General features: G+C 36.5%; 1 protein-coding gene across 2 annotated transcripts; it reads left to right on the plus strand.

The window, feature by feature from the left end:
• The first annotated feature begins 513 nt into the window (after positions 1–513).
• Positions 514–15,210, plus strand: NOM1_1 (Nucleolar MIF4G domain-containing protein 1). Of its 2 annotated transcripts, XM_051212584.1 has the most exons (14): positions 514–571; positions 1,726–1,749; positions 3,642–3,811; positions 3,866–3,964; positions 4,014–4,103; positions 4,639–4,895; positions 4,940–5,182; positions 6,516–6,609; positions 7,770–7,875; positions 7,972–8,078; positions 10,751–10,923; positions 11,990–12,277; positions 13,397–13,525; positions 14,868–15,210. In XM_051212584.1, exons 2-14 carry the CDS (start codon positions 1,730–1,732, stop codon positions 15,126–15,128), a joined length of 2,037 nt encoding a protein of 678 aa, XP_051072773.1. In that variant the 5' UTR covers positions 514–571; positions 1,726–1,729; the 3' UTR covers positions 15,129–15,210. The 2 variants fall into 2 exon arrangements, with proteins under 2 accessions (XP_051072773.1, XP_051072774.1); XM_051212585.1 differs by lacking the exon at positions 4,639–4,895 and having other exon boundaries at positions 514–564.
• The last annotated feature ends 2,976 nt before the right edge of the window (positions 15,211–18,186 follow it).

An 18,186-nucleotide genomic window follows, 5' to 3' on the forward strand; every position in this document is an offset into this window, starting at 1 on the left:
GTTCAAAGCTCTCGCTCTCCTTGATTCTATGAAAAATAGCTGGTCTGTCGCTATGATCAACTTTCGATTTTTCGACTACTTTTACGGGTGCAGGTCTCCTCTTATATCGCTAGGTTGTTTCTTCCTTACAACTTGTACCCATTCGTCAACGGTGCTAGGAGAAGCAACAACAGTTGCGTCAAACCTACTGTTGGATTCCGGAGGGTTGTCGACGACCTGAGAGGTCAGGTTATGTTTCCCGCTAGAAACCGATCAAGCCTTGCGATTGCGGCTTCTAGGAGTTTCCTGCTGGATGCCATTTAGAAGACGGGGAACAGAAGAACCTTCTTTTATTGAGTTTTTGTTTAAGACAGACCTCTTTGGAGACTGTTTTTCCTTCTATGATCGGTGTGAGTCACCTATTTCCGACTCTTTCAAAAAAAATTTGGATAAACTGAGAGACCACCATTGCCAGCACCAACACAGGCCATCAAACCTCCTGTCCTTCCCAAACTGAAACTGAATTGAGTGTCAGTGCTTGTAGCCAACAGCGGTGCTTTTGCTTTCAAGGTCTGATTTGTCGTGGTACGTGGTGAGTTTGTGTATGTTTTGTCAAGAATGAGCTATTAACCCATCCGTTATTTATTGATCGATCTTCCCTAGATTCTCAATTTGTTCTTATACCTAGATAAATTAATCCTGGTAGTCTTAACTTAATATCTTAACCCTGATGTTTAGGTTCAATTGTCGTAAACCTATCTTATAACACAGTATCGTATGTTTCTTGACACACTTACATTGTCATTTTATTCACACACACACGTACTAGCGTCTAATTGTGAGCCGCTTCCATTCTCGGAAAATTTATTATGCCTACTTTACACAAACTACTCATTTTGCGACCAACTGTAAATTCCTGCTTCCCTTATTGAGTAGAAGTATAATATACTGGTGTCCTTAAGAGACCTATTGGCTAAACGGAAAACACTATCTCGTTATAAATCAAATAAAAATGCAAAGTAATTAAATAATATTGGGATAACAGTTTTGATACGTATAACTAACTCTCACATGGAAAATTATCCTTTGTATTCGAGGAAATAGGTAATGCTTTCGTATATTCATACATATTAGGAGACGGGCTTGTGTTACGAGTTTAGGTTATCACCCATGGGTTTTCATTATCAGCTGACACCAGATATAATGCAATGCCTGACCACCTTCCTGTTTACAAAATATAGAAATTCAGAGCTAAGTATTGAAAAACAAATAAGAAGGGCAATGTTATCTAGACCCATTAAGCACTCTTGATCACGTGATAAAACAGATCAAGTTGTTTAACTAACAATTTGTCTCAGTGGCAGGTCTGTTATGTAATACAGCTTGAATACCATCGATCTCCGGTGGTAAGGAACCAGCAAGTACGGAGCTGACACGAAAACTATCCACAAAAAGGTCGTATGTGACCTCAAGTAGTTGTCCCTTGGGCACTTCGATCACGCTCTCAGGTCACCAAGACCACCTATAACTCAATTTCCTTCTTAGGTACCACTAGAAGAGCCCTTCCACGGTTTGGGCATTCGGAAAGTGACAACCGCCCTCATACCTCTAACAGCACTGTAGTGTCGATAGCCCTCATATTTGAACTATGACCCAAGGCCAAGTACACGAATATCTGTATCTAGTAAATGTTTTATAAAATTTGAAAGTGCAATTTTATCCTTAAAATTCCTATTTTTTTTTCAGGAATATGACAAAGTCAAAGAAGAAGTAAGTCAAGAATAATTCTAAATATCTAAAGATTACAAGTGTCAGTCAGTCAGTCAGCTACAACGTAGGACCAGGTACATATTTGCATCGGTCCAAGTTGCCATACCTCATTAACACAACAAGATGGACACCGGATTCATAAAAGTAGTTAATTCAGAGGTGGTAATATATAAAGGAAAGATTGCAATAAAGATATAGTACAGGAAGAAAGAATTAGTACGTAGAAAGATATGAAGCGATTTTAATCTCTTAGTTTAAGGGAAGACAGAGAGTGTATACACCAACGCCATTGTGATCGATTCTGAGCCATGTCACCAAGAGTCTCCAATCATTGGTTACGATAGTCACGCGGACCCCAACCAAGTAATCTGCATCTACCAACATGGCTAAGACTAGAAGTTAGTGTCTTCAAGCACTGATGCCACGTTTTGGTTTGGCCGCCCCTAACTTTCTTACAACCATCTCCAACATCGGTTAGCATTGCACGTCGTGGTAATCGGTGTTCAGGCATATGCAACACGTGGCCCAACAATCTCAGTCGACGAAGATTCACAATCTCATCAACTGATTTACCATCATTCCCTAATACCCTGCGTCTAACCTCACTATTACTTACCCGGTGATCCCAGCAGACGCCAGCAATATTTCTGAGGTATCTGTGGTCAAATACTAGTAGCTTACGGGTGTCTTCTACTCTTAAAGGCCATGTTTCGCTGCCGTAAATTAAAACAGAACGGACTGCCGCGCAGTATACTCGTCCTTTTATTGATAGACGGATATCTCGCCTTCGCCATAGGTGACGTATGTTGGCAAAAGCCAAGCGAGCTTTTCGAATCCGTGCTGAGATTTCGTCAGACACCAACCCATTAGGGCTGATCAGACTTCCAAGATAAGTGAAGTTGTCTACGCGTTCGATTACTTCACTCCCTATCTTTAGTTCAGGTGTTGACGCAGGCCAGTCCTGAAGCAACAACTTGCATTTAGAGGGAGAGAAGCGCATTCCAAACATTCTGGCAAGTGACTCATTTATAAATAAAAATGCTTCTCTTTCGATGATTCCATTTGGTAAAATTCTTACTGCCCTGTATAATTAAATGAAATAACTATTGAACAAATATTGAATGCTAATATACATGAGTGTAATGAGTAGAACTTTCAGAATACGGTTCTTAATGGCTGAAATAGATTATTAGTAGATTGGTCAACTGTTGATTCAATCCACATTAGTAGATACAGACTATGTGGTTAGGGTTTGTGCGATAGTCGTGACCAGTAGTACGTGGTCCTGGCTAAAATGACCCGAAATTGTTCACAATAGCGCATATACATCCTTTTCTGTATCATCCTCTCGTTCGCACATACCTTTACACCCTATCTTTTTGAACTGTATTCCCCAATGTTTAGTCTTTCTTACTATGATTGCCACTAGACTATTTCGATCTTTTTTCTAACTCAACTTGTTATATTCGCCTCATCATAATAATGTAGTACAGCGACTTGGACCATCGCACTTGTGTGTTAGCTTCTTTATTGATGACAGACTTACTTTACTTTTTACTTATGCTTGTTACCCCTCTTAGGGAAGCACAGGTCGCCCACCCTCATGTCCTAGTTTTTGTTTTTTTGGCAAGGTTGTTTTCTACGGGATGGGGGATGCTGAACCCATGCCCAACCCTCCTCCTTTGCTAGAGCTTGAGACCGCGATAACCTTAGAAGAGCTACAAGTGGAGTTATTATTATTATAACACTGACTTATTTTCCACCTATAAATCATAGTTTAAGCCTACACTTCTATCACAAACAAGTAAGTTTTTAGACTATTATAAAACATGTTATTATAAAATTTCTATTTTTATAAATAAAATTATATTAAATCGAACTTAAATTTGTAGAAAATTGAATTACACTGAAATACGTAAACAACACTTACTTGAAGATAATGAAAAAGAAGAGAAAATTCTTAAAAAATTATCAAAGAAGTTGAAAATGAATCGTAATTCTACAAAAACTAAACAGAAAAAAGAACAAACTCCACTATGGTTAACACAATGTGGATTTGATTGTACTGTTTATTCTTCTCTTTTCAATGTTAAATTTAATTTTATTTATATTTTAGACATACTAAATTTCGAGAAACAAATAAATTTAGAAAAGGATAATACTGATAGTAATAACACTGTTCTATGTACTACTGTTGGAGTATCTTCAAAGAAAAGTACTAGTGTTAAACTTAAATAATATCAATTTAAAAAAACCTATTGTAGAGAGTAAAAAACTTGATTTATATGGTCAAAATACAAATAGCAGTAATAATAGTAGATCAATTACTGATCATGATGATCAACATTCAGACGGTAAGTTTTATGTTAATTTTCTAATTTTTTTGATTGAGATTATGCACCGATTGATGTTGGACCACCATTGACAATCTGGAAGCACTGGACGGCCGTTTCGTCCTATCGTGCGACTCCCCAGTAGTGCGAATCTATGACCCCACTCTCGGGATTCAAACCGACGGCCTTCAGTCTCTCTCGCGAACGCTTAACCTCTAGACCTTTGAGTCGGTATCCATCGGTGTTAATGTCTAACCTCAACCAATCCACAAAATTGCGTGACCATCTTCCATTGTACTGAGGTAGATACCTGAATCCACCTGACATGGATTAGCTTCACTGGTCACGGCTAGGGCTCTTGGTTCGCATCCTGTGAATGGGATCGCAGATGAGCACTACTGAGGAGTCCCATAATAGAACGAAACGGTCGTCCAGTGCTTCCAGGTTTTCAATGGTGGTCTAACATCAATCGATTCATGATCTCAATCAAAAACTTAATAATCTCCACAACCCTATACTGATAATTTTTTAATTGTATTTTTTTGTTGTTGTATAGTTGATTCATTGTTAAATGAACCGATCCAGTGTACAGATCTATCTGTTAATGAAAAATTAAATGAAGTTAATATTTCAATGTTACATGATAATCATGATTTCAATGAAACTCTATGCAAATCAATACGTAGTTCATTAAATCGTTTATCGGAATCACAAATGTCAAAAATTATTACAGAACTTTGTGATTTATTTAATAAATATCCTCGTGCATCTGTTCGATCACATTTAATTGAAGAAATATGCAATTTAATAGAAGTATGCTTCAATATTTCTCTTTTTTTTTAAAATTATTCTTTTAGTGTACACAAATTAATCGTCATACTCAAATTGGTTGGTTACATCAAGAATTAGCTCTATGTATTACTTGTATTCAAATTATGTTACATCATTTATTTCAATCAATACCTTTAATTGGCTATTTAATTGAATCAATTATTTTTCGATTATTTCCTATCAATAATAATAATAATAATAAAGTACAATTATCATCAAATGGAATTTGTACATATTCTATATTTTTAGCTTATATATATCGTTTTGGAGTAAGTAATTGATTGATTATTAAATTTTATAATCATTTTGATTTAGTAGTCTGTCTTATATAATAATAATTATTATTAACATGAGGTGAAGTAGTAAAGGGAACCATCGTAAACTAATGAACATCACCAGGTAGCTAATTGTTTCATTTTATTTTGTGGTTCATTAATATGGCTTATCTTGCCTGAACACCGATTACCACGACGTGCAATGCTAACCGGTGTTCGGGATGGTTGGAAGTTAGGGGCGGCCAAACCAGTGCTTGAAGTCATTGACTTCTAGTCTGAGCCATGTTGGTAAATGCAGACTACTTGGTTGGGGTTCGCGTGACTACCGCAACCAATTATTGGAGACTCTTGATGACATGGCTCAGAATCGATCACAATGGCGTCGGTGTATACACTATCTGTCTTCCCTTGAACTGAGAGATTAAAATTGTTTCATATCTTTCTTTCTACGAACTAATTCTTTCTTCCTGTAATATATTCTTATTGCAATCTTTATTTTATATAACATTGAAGTAACTACTTTTATGAATCCGGTGTTTATCTTGTTGTGTTAATGAGGTATAGCAACTTGGATCGATGCAAATATGTACCTGGTCCTACGTTGTAGCTGACTGACTGACTGACTGATATGGCTTATCTACAACAACTTTATTGCAAGCATATCGGCCAATATTTACGCATTGCTAAGGTGTCCAAAATTATGATAAAATAGTTAGGTAGTTCATTGTTCTCAGTTTTTTGCTATCACTCATGGGTTTGTGCCCCTATTAATGTATAACGTAATGATATCGCCAATTACAGAACAGTAATTTATCGATCGAACCAATGATGCATAAACACGTACGAGCAGTTTAGAGTCTTTATAGGTTCTGTTTCCTATTAAATCAAGAATACCAATCTCAACCTCTGTGATATGAATCATGTATTTCAGACATACTGGGTTTATATACAAACCAAACAGACCACATCGTACCATAAAATAGGAAACAGCATTTGTACAAGATTTGGCCAAATGTGACTGTGAATGTGGGAGGTAGTAATTAAATAAACTGGGCATAACTCAAGAATTGTAAATCTCATAATAGTAAAAGCCTATAGGTCAAAATAAGGCTTACAATAAAAGGAATACGAATATGCATAGTTTAGCTACTTAACAATTATATGATAAAAATATACGTATAATATTAGTCCAGAAATAGATTCCAACAGTTACGATTCATTATTCCCATTGGGATATAACATTTTTCAATAAGCTTTTCATCTAATAACAGTTTTAAACAATTTTCACAAACGTTAACTCGTTTTCATTTGTCAATGATATTTTCAGGTAATCTCAGGTACTCTTATTTTAGATATTTTGAAGGCGTATATACGTGATTGTGACATCGGCAAAGTGAAAGCTGCTCATTTTATTACAATCGGTAAGTTGATTTATGCAGTTAGCGGTCACCATAATATAGAGCTTATTCAGTCTTAATCTGTTAGATAGCATGGTTAATTTGCAAAAGACTGATGTAAACCATAGTCTCGTATACAAAACTCTACATGCTTTACAAATACCAATGGTATTTATTAGGTGTGTTTTGTGTTTTCATAAAGAACCATTAAAACAAGTAATCCGTTAAGAGATCAAGGATAAAGTATTTATTTATCACTATTTGGAGCAACTAACTTTCAATCATAGTATCTCGAGTTTAAACCTAAGCTCCTCTGCCTCGGTTTGGGCAGGAATGTATTACCACTTAATCTCATTCACTGTGTATAAAAATCCCAAATATACCTACTTGTACTTGGTACATGGTTCAAGGATTAAGGGTTAGTTCTTGCTCAAAGACCTATCTTCTCTTTGCATTCAGCATGATGTGTTGTATATCATTTAAAGTGTACATACATAGGATTTTCCCTGCTCTTTGAATATCAATTGGCATATTAATAATCATATTCTGTTTAATTGAATAAGTGTAATTGTTAGCCTAGAACCCAACAAAAAATGATTTCTGTGTAAAACCATCAAGTCATCTAATCGTTTAAAATAATAGCCAACATTGTGAACTGATGAAACAAAATAACAAAACTAAGTTGAAACCGTTTTATGTTAATCTTACTATGTTAGGTCATCGAAGATACTTGAAAAACACCTGTGAATCTAAGTTTCATACTATTTAACACAAACCAACAAAGCGTATCTTGAGGAAACTAATATTCCACATGTCCAGAATGATCCATTGATAACATCTCGTTGTGACACTAAGTGGAACAGGTTCAAATCCCATGGGGACCATCAGTTTCCTCAAGATTGTAGATGCACTTTACTGATGAAGTTCAACTGACACAAAACCTAGGTCCAGGATTTTCCACTGATTACCTTCAACTATCTAACGTTTCAATGTATTGCAATTATCATCGAGTCACTTAGACTAGTGGTTATATAATTTGATCAATAGTATACAATTTACTATATTGGCCAAATAAACATAACATTGTTTACTACTCATTGATTAATCAATGTAAATATGCTTGTAACAACCTTTTGTACACTTGATTATAATATTTCTGTGTATTATCATTATTTTATTTTTAGCGGTTGGTGTTAATCTACGAAAATCTAATTTGAATGTATGTCAAGAAATTATTCAACAAGCAAATTTTGAACTTGAAAAGCATAAATTACAAAACTTTGAAATAGCGTACGTTATGTAGTAATTCCCTCTTTCTCTCGTATATTTTTTTTCGAAATCAGAAATCATATAATCTCCCTTGTTTTTTTTTCTCATCTTATCCAGATTTGAATTGGAGGGACTGATTCAACGTCTTTCAGAGAAACGTTCTATGGAGGAGTGTGTTACACGATCATTACATTTACAGAAACTTATAAGGGTATGGACTAAAGGTAACTCACATGTTTGTCTTTGTGTGTGCGTGTGTGTGTATTTCATGTATATTTCTATGTGTTATAGCATTTTCAAATCATTTACTTAATTATTCTCATTATATGAATTAATTGTAGAAACAAATAGATCAATGGTGAAATCTTATGCATATTCGTTGCTTAAGGATTAAGATTTGAATCCCGTATTCATAAACATTCTAGACAAAACAGATAAATCTTTAACATCTCGATGTCAAATTAAGTGTAGACCAAAACGGATAGTGTTTCACTAGATCTTATACTAAAATAATGAAACAGAATAGAGAGTGTACAAAATTATACTTGATTTTATATAACGATCGTTTTCCTCGTTTACACGAATATGACACTAATTTGCCTCGGATGAATATCTTTAGTAGATGCCGTCCTAGTGTCTATCTCACGGAACATCAACACAATCCAGATCAAGAACACGTGACTAGTCTGACTAGAACGTAAGTATATTTCCACACCCAAAAAAACCCCGACAACAATCACAGTAATAATAAGGGTAAGAGAATATATAACTCATCTACTACCTGTCAGACTATTTGCAATTCTGGCTAAGTAAACAACCAATCATCGTTGTTAAGATGCGATAAAGGTAACGTTGAAGTAGAATAGATGGAATTCAGTGGAGAACATTTTCTTTTCAATGATTTCATTTATTTAAGCTGTACAATCGTAATTTATTTTCTGAAAATAGTAATCTACGTTAAGATAGAATAATGTTGGATCACTAAAACTTGGAGTGGTATTGTGTCGTAGATTCTTTATGAAAATCATATTTTGGGAGGAAAGTTATGTAACAACCGAACGGCTAATTATATATGCTAATGTGCAGATAACTGTCCACTTCATAGGTATTTGAAACAGAACAATTAAAAGTTTTAATAATGAATAATAAATATCTGTAAAAGATAATTTGAAAAAATGGGAACCTCATAAAGAGGGTCTTTTTAGCTGCCACCAACTCTTTTTTATATTGTCGTTTTAACCTCGGATTTTCCTCGATGAATCTAGATGGATATCCAATGGAGTCCAATCAGTAACGGGTGGATAAAGCATTCCACTTCAGATATTGGATGAAGGGTTGCGCAAGATTATGGATCGGTGGAAGTTAGACATTAACACTGTTGGGTGCCGTTTCAATGGTCTAGAGTTTAAGCGTTCGCATGCGAGACCGAATGTCCTGGGTTCGAATTCCGCGTGCGGAATCGTGAACGCGTACTGTTGAGGAGTTGCATACTAGGACGAAACTGCCGTTCAGTGCTGCCAGGTTTTCAATGGTGGTCTAGCTTACATCGACTCATGAATTCGACCATTAAAATTAATTATTCATTCAGTTTTTGAAATTTAGTCAGTAAAAAATCTATCTGAAGTTATGACTGTGTGAACACGACTATGATTAAAAATCGTATTTTTCCGTGTGTTATACACATATATATTGTTGTGTTCTTATGCCATGTTAATTATCACGTGATAAGATCGTCAATTAGAACACCGACTTATACGACCTTGGCACTATATCAAACTAGTGACGCGTTAACCAGTACGGACAACCTAAAGTCAACTCTGAGTCCTTAATTGTTCTTGTCACCTAGCCCTGTCGATTTGAGTCCAGAACATAATTTCAACTTCCGTTGTATAAATCATGTATTTCAAACGTACGCAATTTGTATACAAGCAAATCAGACCACATCACACCATAAGATTAAAAAAATGACAGTTAGATAAGATCACGTCGAAAGTAGCTGTGAGCATGGCATACTGTAACTAACAAATTTGAAATAACTTAAGAATAGTAAATCGTATAATAATAGTCCATATGTCAAATGGAAGCATGGAACAAAAGGAATATGAATATACATATGATATAATTACTTAATTGTTATCCAATAAGAATACATGTAATAATAGTCCGTAAATAATTCCTACCACTTACCATTCATTTATTCTTCATTAGGATATAACATATACATAATTCAGAGGCCAAGTTTTTTATTGAGATCATGAACCGATTGATGTTGGGCCACCATTGAAAATGTGGAAGCACTGGACGGCCGTTTCGTCTTATCGTGCGACTCCCCAGTAATGCGAATCTATGACCCCACTCTCGGGATTCGAACCGACGGCCCTCAGTTTCTCTCGCGAACGCTTAACCTCTAGACCTTTGAGTCGGTATCCATCGGTGTTAATGTCTAACCTCAACCAATCTACAAAATTGCGTGACCATCTTCCAATGTAATGAGGTAGATACCTGAATCTACCTGACACGGATTGGATCCACCGGTCACGAATCCACACTAGAACTCCGAGAATTCCCTCACAAAGCTAGTCACTAGTGAGCACTACTGAGGAGTGCAATAATAGAACGAAACGGCCGTCCAGTGCTTCCAGGTTTTCAATGGTGGTCTAACATTAGTCGGTTCACAATCTCAATCAAAAGCTTAATAATCTCCACAACCCTATACTGACAAGTTTTTTTTCTTGATAGTTAGGTTCTGAGTTAAGAATATTGTCGGTATAGTGCTTGAACAAAGTCGAAGCGTTCAATATTTTCCTTTAGTCATTTTGTTTGTTATTGCATTTCTTTTTCAAAACCACAGTGAAAAGAAATTATATATCAATTTTTATATCTTTACATTTCATAGGATTGTCTGTTACTGATGATATGTGTTTAACTGTTGGATTAGAAGATTTACTAAATGCTTCATCTACTGGTCGTTGGTGGTTAATTGGTTCAGCAGTAAATCGATTAGTGAATGATATTTCATCTGTAAAATCCAAAGATGATGAAAAATCTAAACCATCTTTAAATCCTGAAGTATGAGTGTTAAGTTTTTTTTTGCTGATTTTTATCTTTATATTTACCAATCAATAAGGTTAATATTATCTTGGTTTTTCAATGATAGTATATGTTGGGAAATGCAATAATTCCTGAAATCTGTACAAGTAATAGGCCAAAACACTTTGATTTTTCAGATTTTCAATTGCTTGTGTGATCTAGTACCTTTGATAGGTTATTCTCAAAGATATTTCAAATTCTTTTGAAGAACTATTCGTATATTTCATACCTATAGAAGAGGGGAAAAAAACTTCTGTTTTCTGTTTTTTCCTCGATGTTTAGGGTTGGATTAAAACATTTTGTTATAACTTGTGGCCTGAGTGCCCTGATAACGTATAACGTGGTGATACCTCCAATTAGAAAACAGTAATTTATCGATCGAGCTAATGACACATAAAACAAGTATGAGTAGTCTAGAGTCTTTATCGGTCCTTCTTCCTGCTTAGACCTGCTTGCCTGTTAAGTCCAGAACACCAATCTCAACCTCTGTGATATGAATCATGTATTTCAGACATACTGGGTTTATATACAAACCAAACAGACCACATCGTACCATAAAATAGGAAACAGCATTTGTACAAGATTTGGCCAAATGTGACTGTGAATGTGGGAGATAGTAATTAATAAACTGGACATAACTCAAGAATGGTGAATCGTATAATAATAGTCTATAGATCAAATGGAAGTTTATAATAAGAGGGACATGAATATGAATAGTTTAATTATTTAACAGTTATACGATAAAAATATACGCATATTATTGGTCCATAAACGGATCCTAAAAGTTACCATTCATAATTCTTATCGGGATATAGCACATTTACTAAGGTGTTAGTACATGAATCTGTTATCTGGACTCGTAATCTACTAGCTAAAATCTGGGTGCTTTCATCATTAAGAATCCCATTTCAACTCCTTTGTAGATTTATATTTAGTATGATTAATTTAATTTGCTAATATTTAGCAATTCTATTGCCTCATCTGCCACCAATGGACCTTTAAAAAACCGTATTGAATTTTTCACACAAATTTACTTGGATTTTAGTTGGTAGCCGTTGCAGAAAAACTTGGCCTACGTACAACTTCTCGTCAATTAACATTTAGTATTTTAGTTTCTACTCCTGGTGGTCCAGATGCTACAGCTTCAGCTTTACTCAAATCTTGTCACACTTCCGCTAATTCACCAGGTGTTCAACTTGTAGCAGGCAGTATAGCCGGTAGAGAAAGGGAAATGATTCATATTTTATTACACTGTGTTATGTCTGAAATGCCTTTCAATCGTTTTTATCCACGTGTATTAGGTGGTATTCTAAATTGTCATCGACGATTTTTGGTAAGTAAGGGGATAAGTTTTGTCGTTTTTATCATTTCATTGTAATTGATTAAATTGTTCCTAATTGATAAGTTCCTTTACTGCCTAATTTATTATGTCATGTATATACACATATATAGTAGCAAATGTTGGAGGACAAGCTTGGATGTTATCTGCGTTGTGCTTTTCGATGGTGTTATGCCAATAATAATAATTATTATTATACAGTTTATTATCAATACACTTACTTAAGCTTGTCACCCTTCATGGAACATAGGGCACCGACTAGGATTCTCCAACCAACTCTCTGCTGTATCCTACTTTCCAGTTGTTTCCAAGTGCTATTCATTCCTTTGATGTTTTGCCTCCAGTTTCCAGCTCAATGTTATTTGGTATACCTCTTCTTCTTTACCCTTCAGGGTTCCAAGTCAAGGCTCGCCTTTTGATGCAACTTGATGATTCTCATAGTCCTATCCACCTACATCATCTTTTCCTAATTTCCTCTTCAGCTGGAATCGGGTTTGTTCTTTGTCACAGCAGGTTGTTGCTGATGATGTCCAGCTAACGGTTCTGAATTATCTTGTGTTGACAGTTATTTATAAATACTTGTACATTCTTGATTATGGTTGTGGTTGTTCTCCAAGTTTCAGCTCCATATAGTGGAACTATTTTGACGTTTATGTTGAAGATCTTGGCTGTACACAGATCCATATACTTTACTTTGAATTATTGTGATTTTATAAGGTCTAGTGGTGTAGTGAACGAGAACATAAGTTGGGAAAATCGAATGTATTTGAATACAAAATGACATAATATATTCATAAAATCTAAAAATCATACAATCAATCGTCTCAAAATTTATTGTTTTTTTTTCGTTTCTATACCAATTATCATTTGTTCTAGTTCTCTTTTCTTTGATCTTCTTAACCTTCTACCGCCAGACAATTCACTTTCGATTGATAATACATACTACTTATAGCTGTCGATATGAGTAGCATACACACGACAGCGGTATACTGCTACCCATCTTTTAAAGTCAGATTATATTATCTTTGTAGATAAATTAAAAGAGAAACTTTCTAGTAATTACTATTCAGGGTATTTAATTTATTGTTTTTTCTTTTAAATCTTTTATTTTAGATGATGATCAAGTGTGGATTTTGGGATATATTAAATAATACTAATTTAACAGTTAAAGCTAAATCTAATGCTGGTCAAGCTTTAGGTTTACTTTGTCTTGTTTATAATTTTCCATTAACCGTACTAAAGGTAGGTAATGTTTATTGTTTTCTTTTTATAGTTTATTTTGTTGTTGTTGTTGTTGGTGTTTTTTTATTCATTCTGTTTGTGTGTGGGCTGTGATACTGCCTGGGTGCCCAGACCAAAGCAGCACAATACATGAAACTAACTCTTTTCAGTATGTTATAGTATTATGGATGTTAGTTTTCGTTTCATTCGTCCTAGTATATGAAAACAATGAGGCCTATATATGAATTTCATATTATTTTGAAGATTTTGACTAGCAAATGTGCAGATTGATTAGAGTATTTCGCTTGAATGTTTTGTTTAATCACTATTAATAATTATTATCATTTTATCTAACTGTTAGGTATCAACTGTATCAAGTCATATTGAAAATTTGATCGATAGAATTCGGTCAATAGTAGTATCCAAGTACTTGTTAGGGATCTGTACGATATTCGTTACTGGCAGGGTTATGGATATATATTGCTAATAAGTTCTTTATTACGCAAGACCAGATATATATATGCATCAGTCCAAGTTGTCACACCTCATTAGCACAACAAGACGAACACCGGATTCATATAAGTTATATATAAAAGACCGATTGCATATAAGGACATAATACAGGAAGAAAGAATTAGTTCGTAGAAAGAAAGATATGAAGCGCTTTTAATCTCTTAGTTTAAGGGAAGACAAATAGTGTATACACCGACGCCATTGTGATCGATTCTGAGCCATGTCACACACAGTCCCTAACCATTGGTTACGATAGTCACGCGGACCCCAACCAAGTAGTCTGCATCTACCAACATGGCTCATACCAGAAGTTAGTGACACTGTGGACTGATGCCACGTTTTGGTTTGGCCGTCCCTAACTTTTTTCCAACCAGCCCCAACACTAGTCACCATTGCGTGTCTTTGTAATCGGTGTTTAGGCATACATAGCACGCCATTCAGACATCTCAGTCGGTGACGATTCACAACCTCATAAACTGATTTACCATTATTCCCTATTGTCTTGCGTCTAACTTCACTATTACTTACCCGATAAACTCAGCGGATGCGAGTAATATTTCCAAGGTATCTGCAATCAAATACTAGTAGCCTACGAGTGTCTTCGCAGCCGTAAATTAGAACGAACTGCTGCGTAGTGTACTCGTCTCTTAATTGATAGACGGATATCTCTCCTTCGTCATAGGTGACGTATGTTGGCGAAAGCCAAACAAGCTTTTCGAATCTGTGCAGAGATTTCGTCAGACTCTCAACATAAAAGTATGAGTTTGTAACCATAAAGTTGATTTACACTAAGTCTGTCCTATTTTCTTCCAATCATTACTCAAATACTATTTTTGTTATTTTCCATTAGAATTACAATTTTGGAGACACCAGTGAAGGAAATATTGCTTTCTTACAATATACAATTATGGAATTATGCACTGGCGAATATCAAAATGTTTTAGCTAAATTATTGCAGTTATCAGCGTATACAAGACTTTGTCGAAACTGTCGAATATTTATGCGTAAACATTTGATTAATGAAATGGTTGCTGACGATAAATTTGACTCTAATCTTAAAGCTATTGTTACAAAACTTGTTTCAGATATGCGTGAAGCAGAATCGTTTTGAGTTTTGTGATTATTATTGCTTAAATGGCATTTTGTGTTTGTACATAATTATTATGTATATAAATAAATATCCTAATAATTTGACAGTTTCTTCATAAGAATTTTTAATAAAGAGCTTACTGTTTTCAATCTATATTCTTAGGACATATTGCTTATAGAATTTTAGATTGATATTGGTAATCCTAAAGTTACTTGTTTTAAGAAGCGCCATCATCAAGATTATTTGTCTTGGTTTGAAATGTTTATAAAGAACAATTAGCAGTTAGTCCCACGAAATTTTGATGTAACACCGGCGTATGCAAGTGACTTCCACGGAATTTTAACAATTGTCGGTTTTATCTCGAAATTCAATCTACTATCTGTTTACCATTTGAATGAGTAAAGGAGTTCCATAGTTGCTTGAAACTTGAAAACTAGTGGTAATTGTACAGCTGTCTTGTAACTGTAACGGACTCCTCACCAATACGCAAACATGATTCTACTGTAAGTCAGTTAGTCAGCCCCGGCCGTTGTTGCTACCTTGAAGTGGTGGTCGGGCTTGCCTATCGTGATGAAGCAACCGAGCTATACTGACTGGAACAACTGTTCCTCAAGGTCCTACCACGTCAGACAGGTCGGTTGAAGAGCGGTAAGACTAAAAGCAACAAACCCAAGGTCCGAAGGCGAAGTCGTACTGCTGACTGTACAGAGATGTGACAGCAGTAAAGTGTTTCCTTCAGACAACCAGCATGACGGCGATGCTACCTTCCCACAAGAAGGGGTGGGGTTAGAAAAAGTCGGCCCTAAGACTGCACACCTCGCCTTATCCCACGGATACCCGTCTCCAGCCGTAAGGTCCCAAAAAGTACGGAGCTAACACAAAAATTGCCCATAAAAAGGTCGTGTGTGACCGACCTCAAGCAGTTGTCCGTTGGGCACTGCGGTCACGCTCCCAGGTCACTAAGAATACCTCTAATCCAATTTCCTTTTCAGGTACCTCCAGAAGAACCCTTCCACGGTGTGGGCAACCGGGAAGTGATAACCGCCCTCATACATCTAACAGCACTCAAGACCACTGTATTCCTAATCAACCTCCGTCTTCAATTCCTATTATTCCTCCTACATAGACTTCAAACCCTAAACTTCTTCTTTCGGTTTCCCCCCCAAGTGTCACCATGGCCAACGATTCTAGTGCTCAAAACACTGTCCCAGGTCTACTGAAACCTCGCTCCACACTACACATTGGAGCCTTCAATGTACACATCCTATGTCAAATCGGTCAGCAGGCTTCCTTGGCTAAAACCCTAGAATCCCGTACTATTGATGTGTGCTGTGTCTCCGAAACACGCATACAGGATCCCAGTGTGGTCATTCACTTGACCTCACCTCAGCAAAACGGAGAGCCAACGAGATACACCCTCCGTGTATCTGGTGACCCGATGGCCAGCTCTCGTGGACTGGCAGGAGTAGGGATAGCACTAAGCATGAGGGCGGAACAAGCACTGTTAGAGTGGATCCCCGTCAACAGTCGTCTATGTGCTGTTCGGCTAAACGGCTCCGTAAGAACTCGGAAGGATAGAGACACACGTCGTTGCCTTTTCGTCGTTTCTGCCTACGCTCCCACCGACTGCAGCTCAGATGATGTGAAAGATGAATTTTACAGAAAGCTAAACGCTCAGATATAGTACTCATAGGGGGTGACTTTAATGCTCAGATAGGTAGTTTAAACCAAACAGAAAGGCATTTAGGTGGGTATTTTAGTATACCGGCACAACGAACAGATAACGGTGATCGTCTGCTGCAACTATGCTCAGACAATCGTTTATTTTTAGAAACACAAATTTTAAGCATAAGGAGAGACATCGTCTAACATGGCGACCCCCTACACCAAACCAACGATGGACTCAAATAGACCATGATGCCATCAGTCATCGTTGGAGAGGGTCGGTAGAAGATTGTCGCTCATTCTGGAGTGCCTGCTTGGACTCCGACCATGCCCTAATATGGGCACGCATCTGCTTGCGCCTCACTGGACGCAAAAAAGCCACATTAAAAAGACCCATTCGAACTGAGTTGAGTAACGAGAAAACCAAAAATAGGTTCCAGGAACAACTGAGGTCACACTTAGGTAGTTATGACAACGAGGCTGACCCAGATGCTGCTTGGAAAGATATACAAACAGCTGTGGAAACAGCAATGAAATCTATTAGTGACTAAAACCACAGAGTTACAAAGAACTAGTGGATTTCTTCAACGTCTATCACACTGATGGACTCTCGTAAACTCGTCCTATCAGGTTCCGAACATGATGAAGAGCGACAACAAATCAGATCCAGGCTAAGAAAAAGTCTAAGAAACGACCGTGAGCAGTGGTGGGCAATGAAAGCAAAAGAGATGGAAAAGGCGGCGACTATAGGGAACACAAGACAGCTTTATAGACTGATAAAAGAAACTAGAATTAATAAGTCAAGCGTAAGTGAGATTATTTCGGAAAAATACGATACTCTCATCTGCTCTCAGTCCAGACGTTTAGAACGATGGGAGGAACATTTCAGAGAACAGTTCAGCTGGCCTTCAGCTACTCTACAACTACCCTCCATTCCCAGACAATGTGAATGGAACATTGAAGTAGGTCCCCCAACTCTAGCAGAAGTTCAAAAGGCTATAGTTATTCTGAAGCAAGGAAAGGCAGCTGGTCCAGATGGATTGGCAACAGAGGTCTTTAAGGATGGTGGCCCAATTTTAGCGATTAGGTTGACTAATATTTTAGCTAAAATCTGGGAGTTAGACGTTATCCCATCTAACTGGTCACAATCACTTATCGTCCCAATATATAAGAAAGGGTCAAAATCATCCTGTGACAACCACAGAGGGATTAGTTTAACTAATATAATATCTAAAATACTAGCCTCGATAATTATCAGACGCTTAACTAAGACTCGTGAACTGCAAACACGAGAGAACCAAGCTGGCTTCAGACCTGGTCATGTCACCAAGAGTCTCTAATCATTGGTTACGATAGTCACACGGACCCCAACCAAGTAGTCTGCATCTACCAACATGGATCAGACTATAAGTCA

Source organism: Schistosoma haematobium, chromosome ZW, assembly GCF_000699445.3.
Source record: "Schistosoma haematobium chromosome ZW, whole genome shotgun sequence".
NCBI classification, from domain to species: domain Eukaryota; kingdom Metazoa; phylum Platyhelminthes; class Trematoda; order Strigeidida; family Schistosomatidae; genus Schistosoma; species Schistosoma haematobium.

Coding starts and splice junctions, on each gene's coding strand:
- NOM1_1 (XM_051212584.1), top strand. CDS start 1,730: ATGACAAAGTCAAAGAAGAA. Junction 4,104..4,638: donor TGATGATCAACATTCAGACG/GTAAGTTTTATG, acceptor GTTGTTGTATAG/TTGATTCATTGTTAAATGAA. Junction 7,876..7,971: donor TTACAAAACTTTGAAATAGC/GTACGTTATGTA, acceptor CATCTTATCCAG/ATTTGAATTGGAGGGACTGA.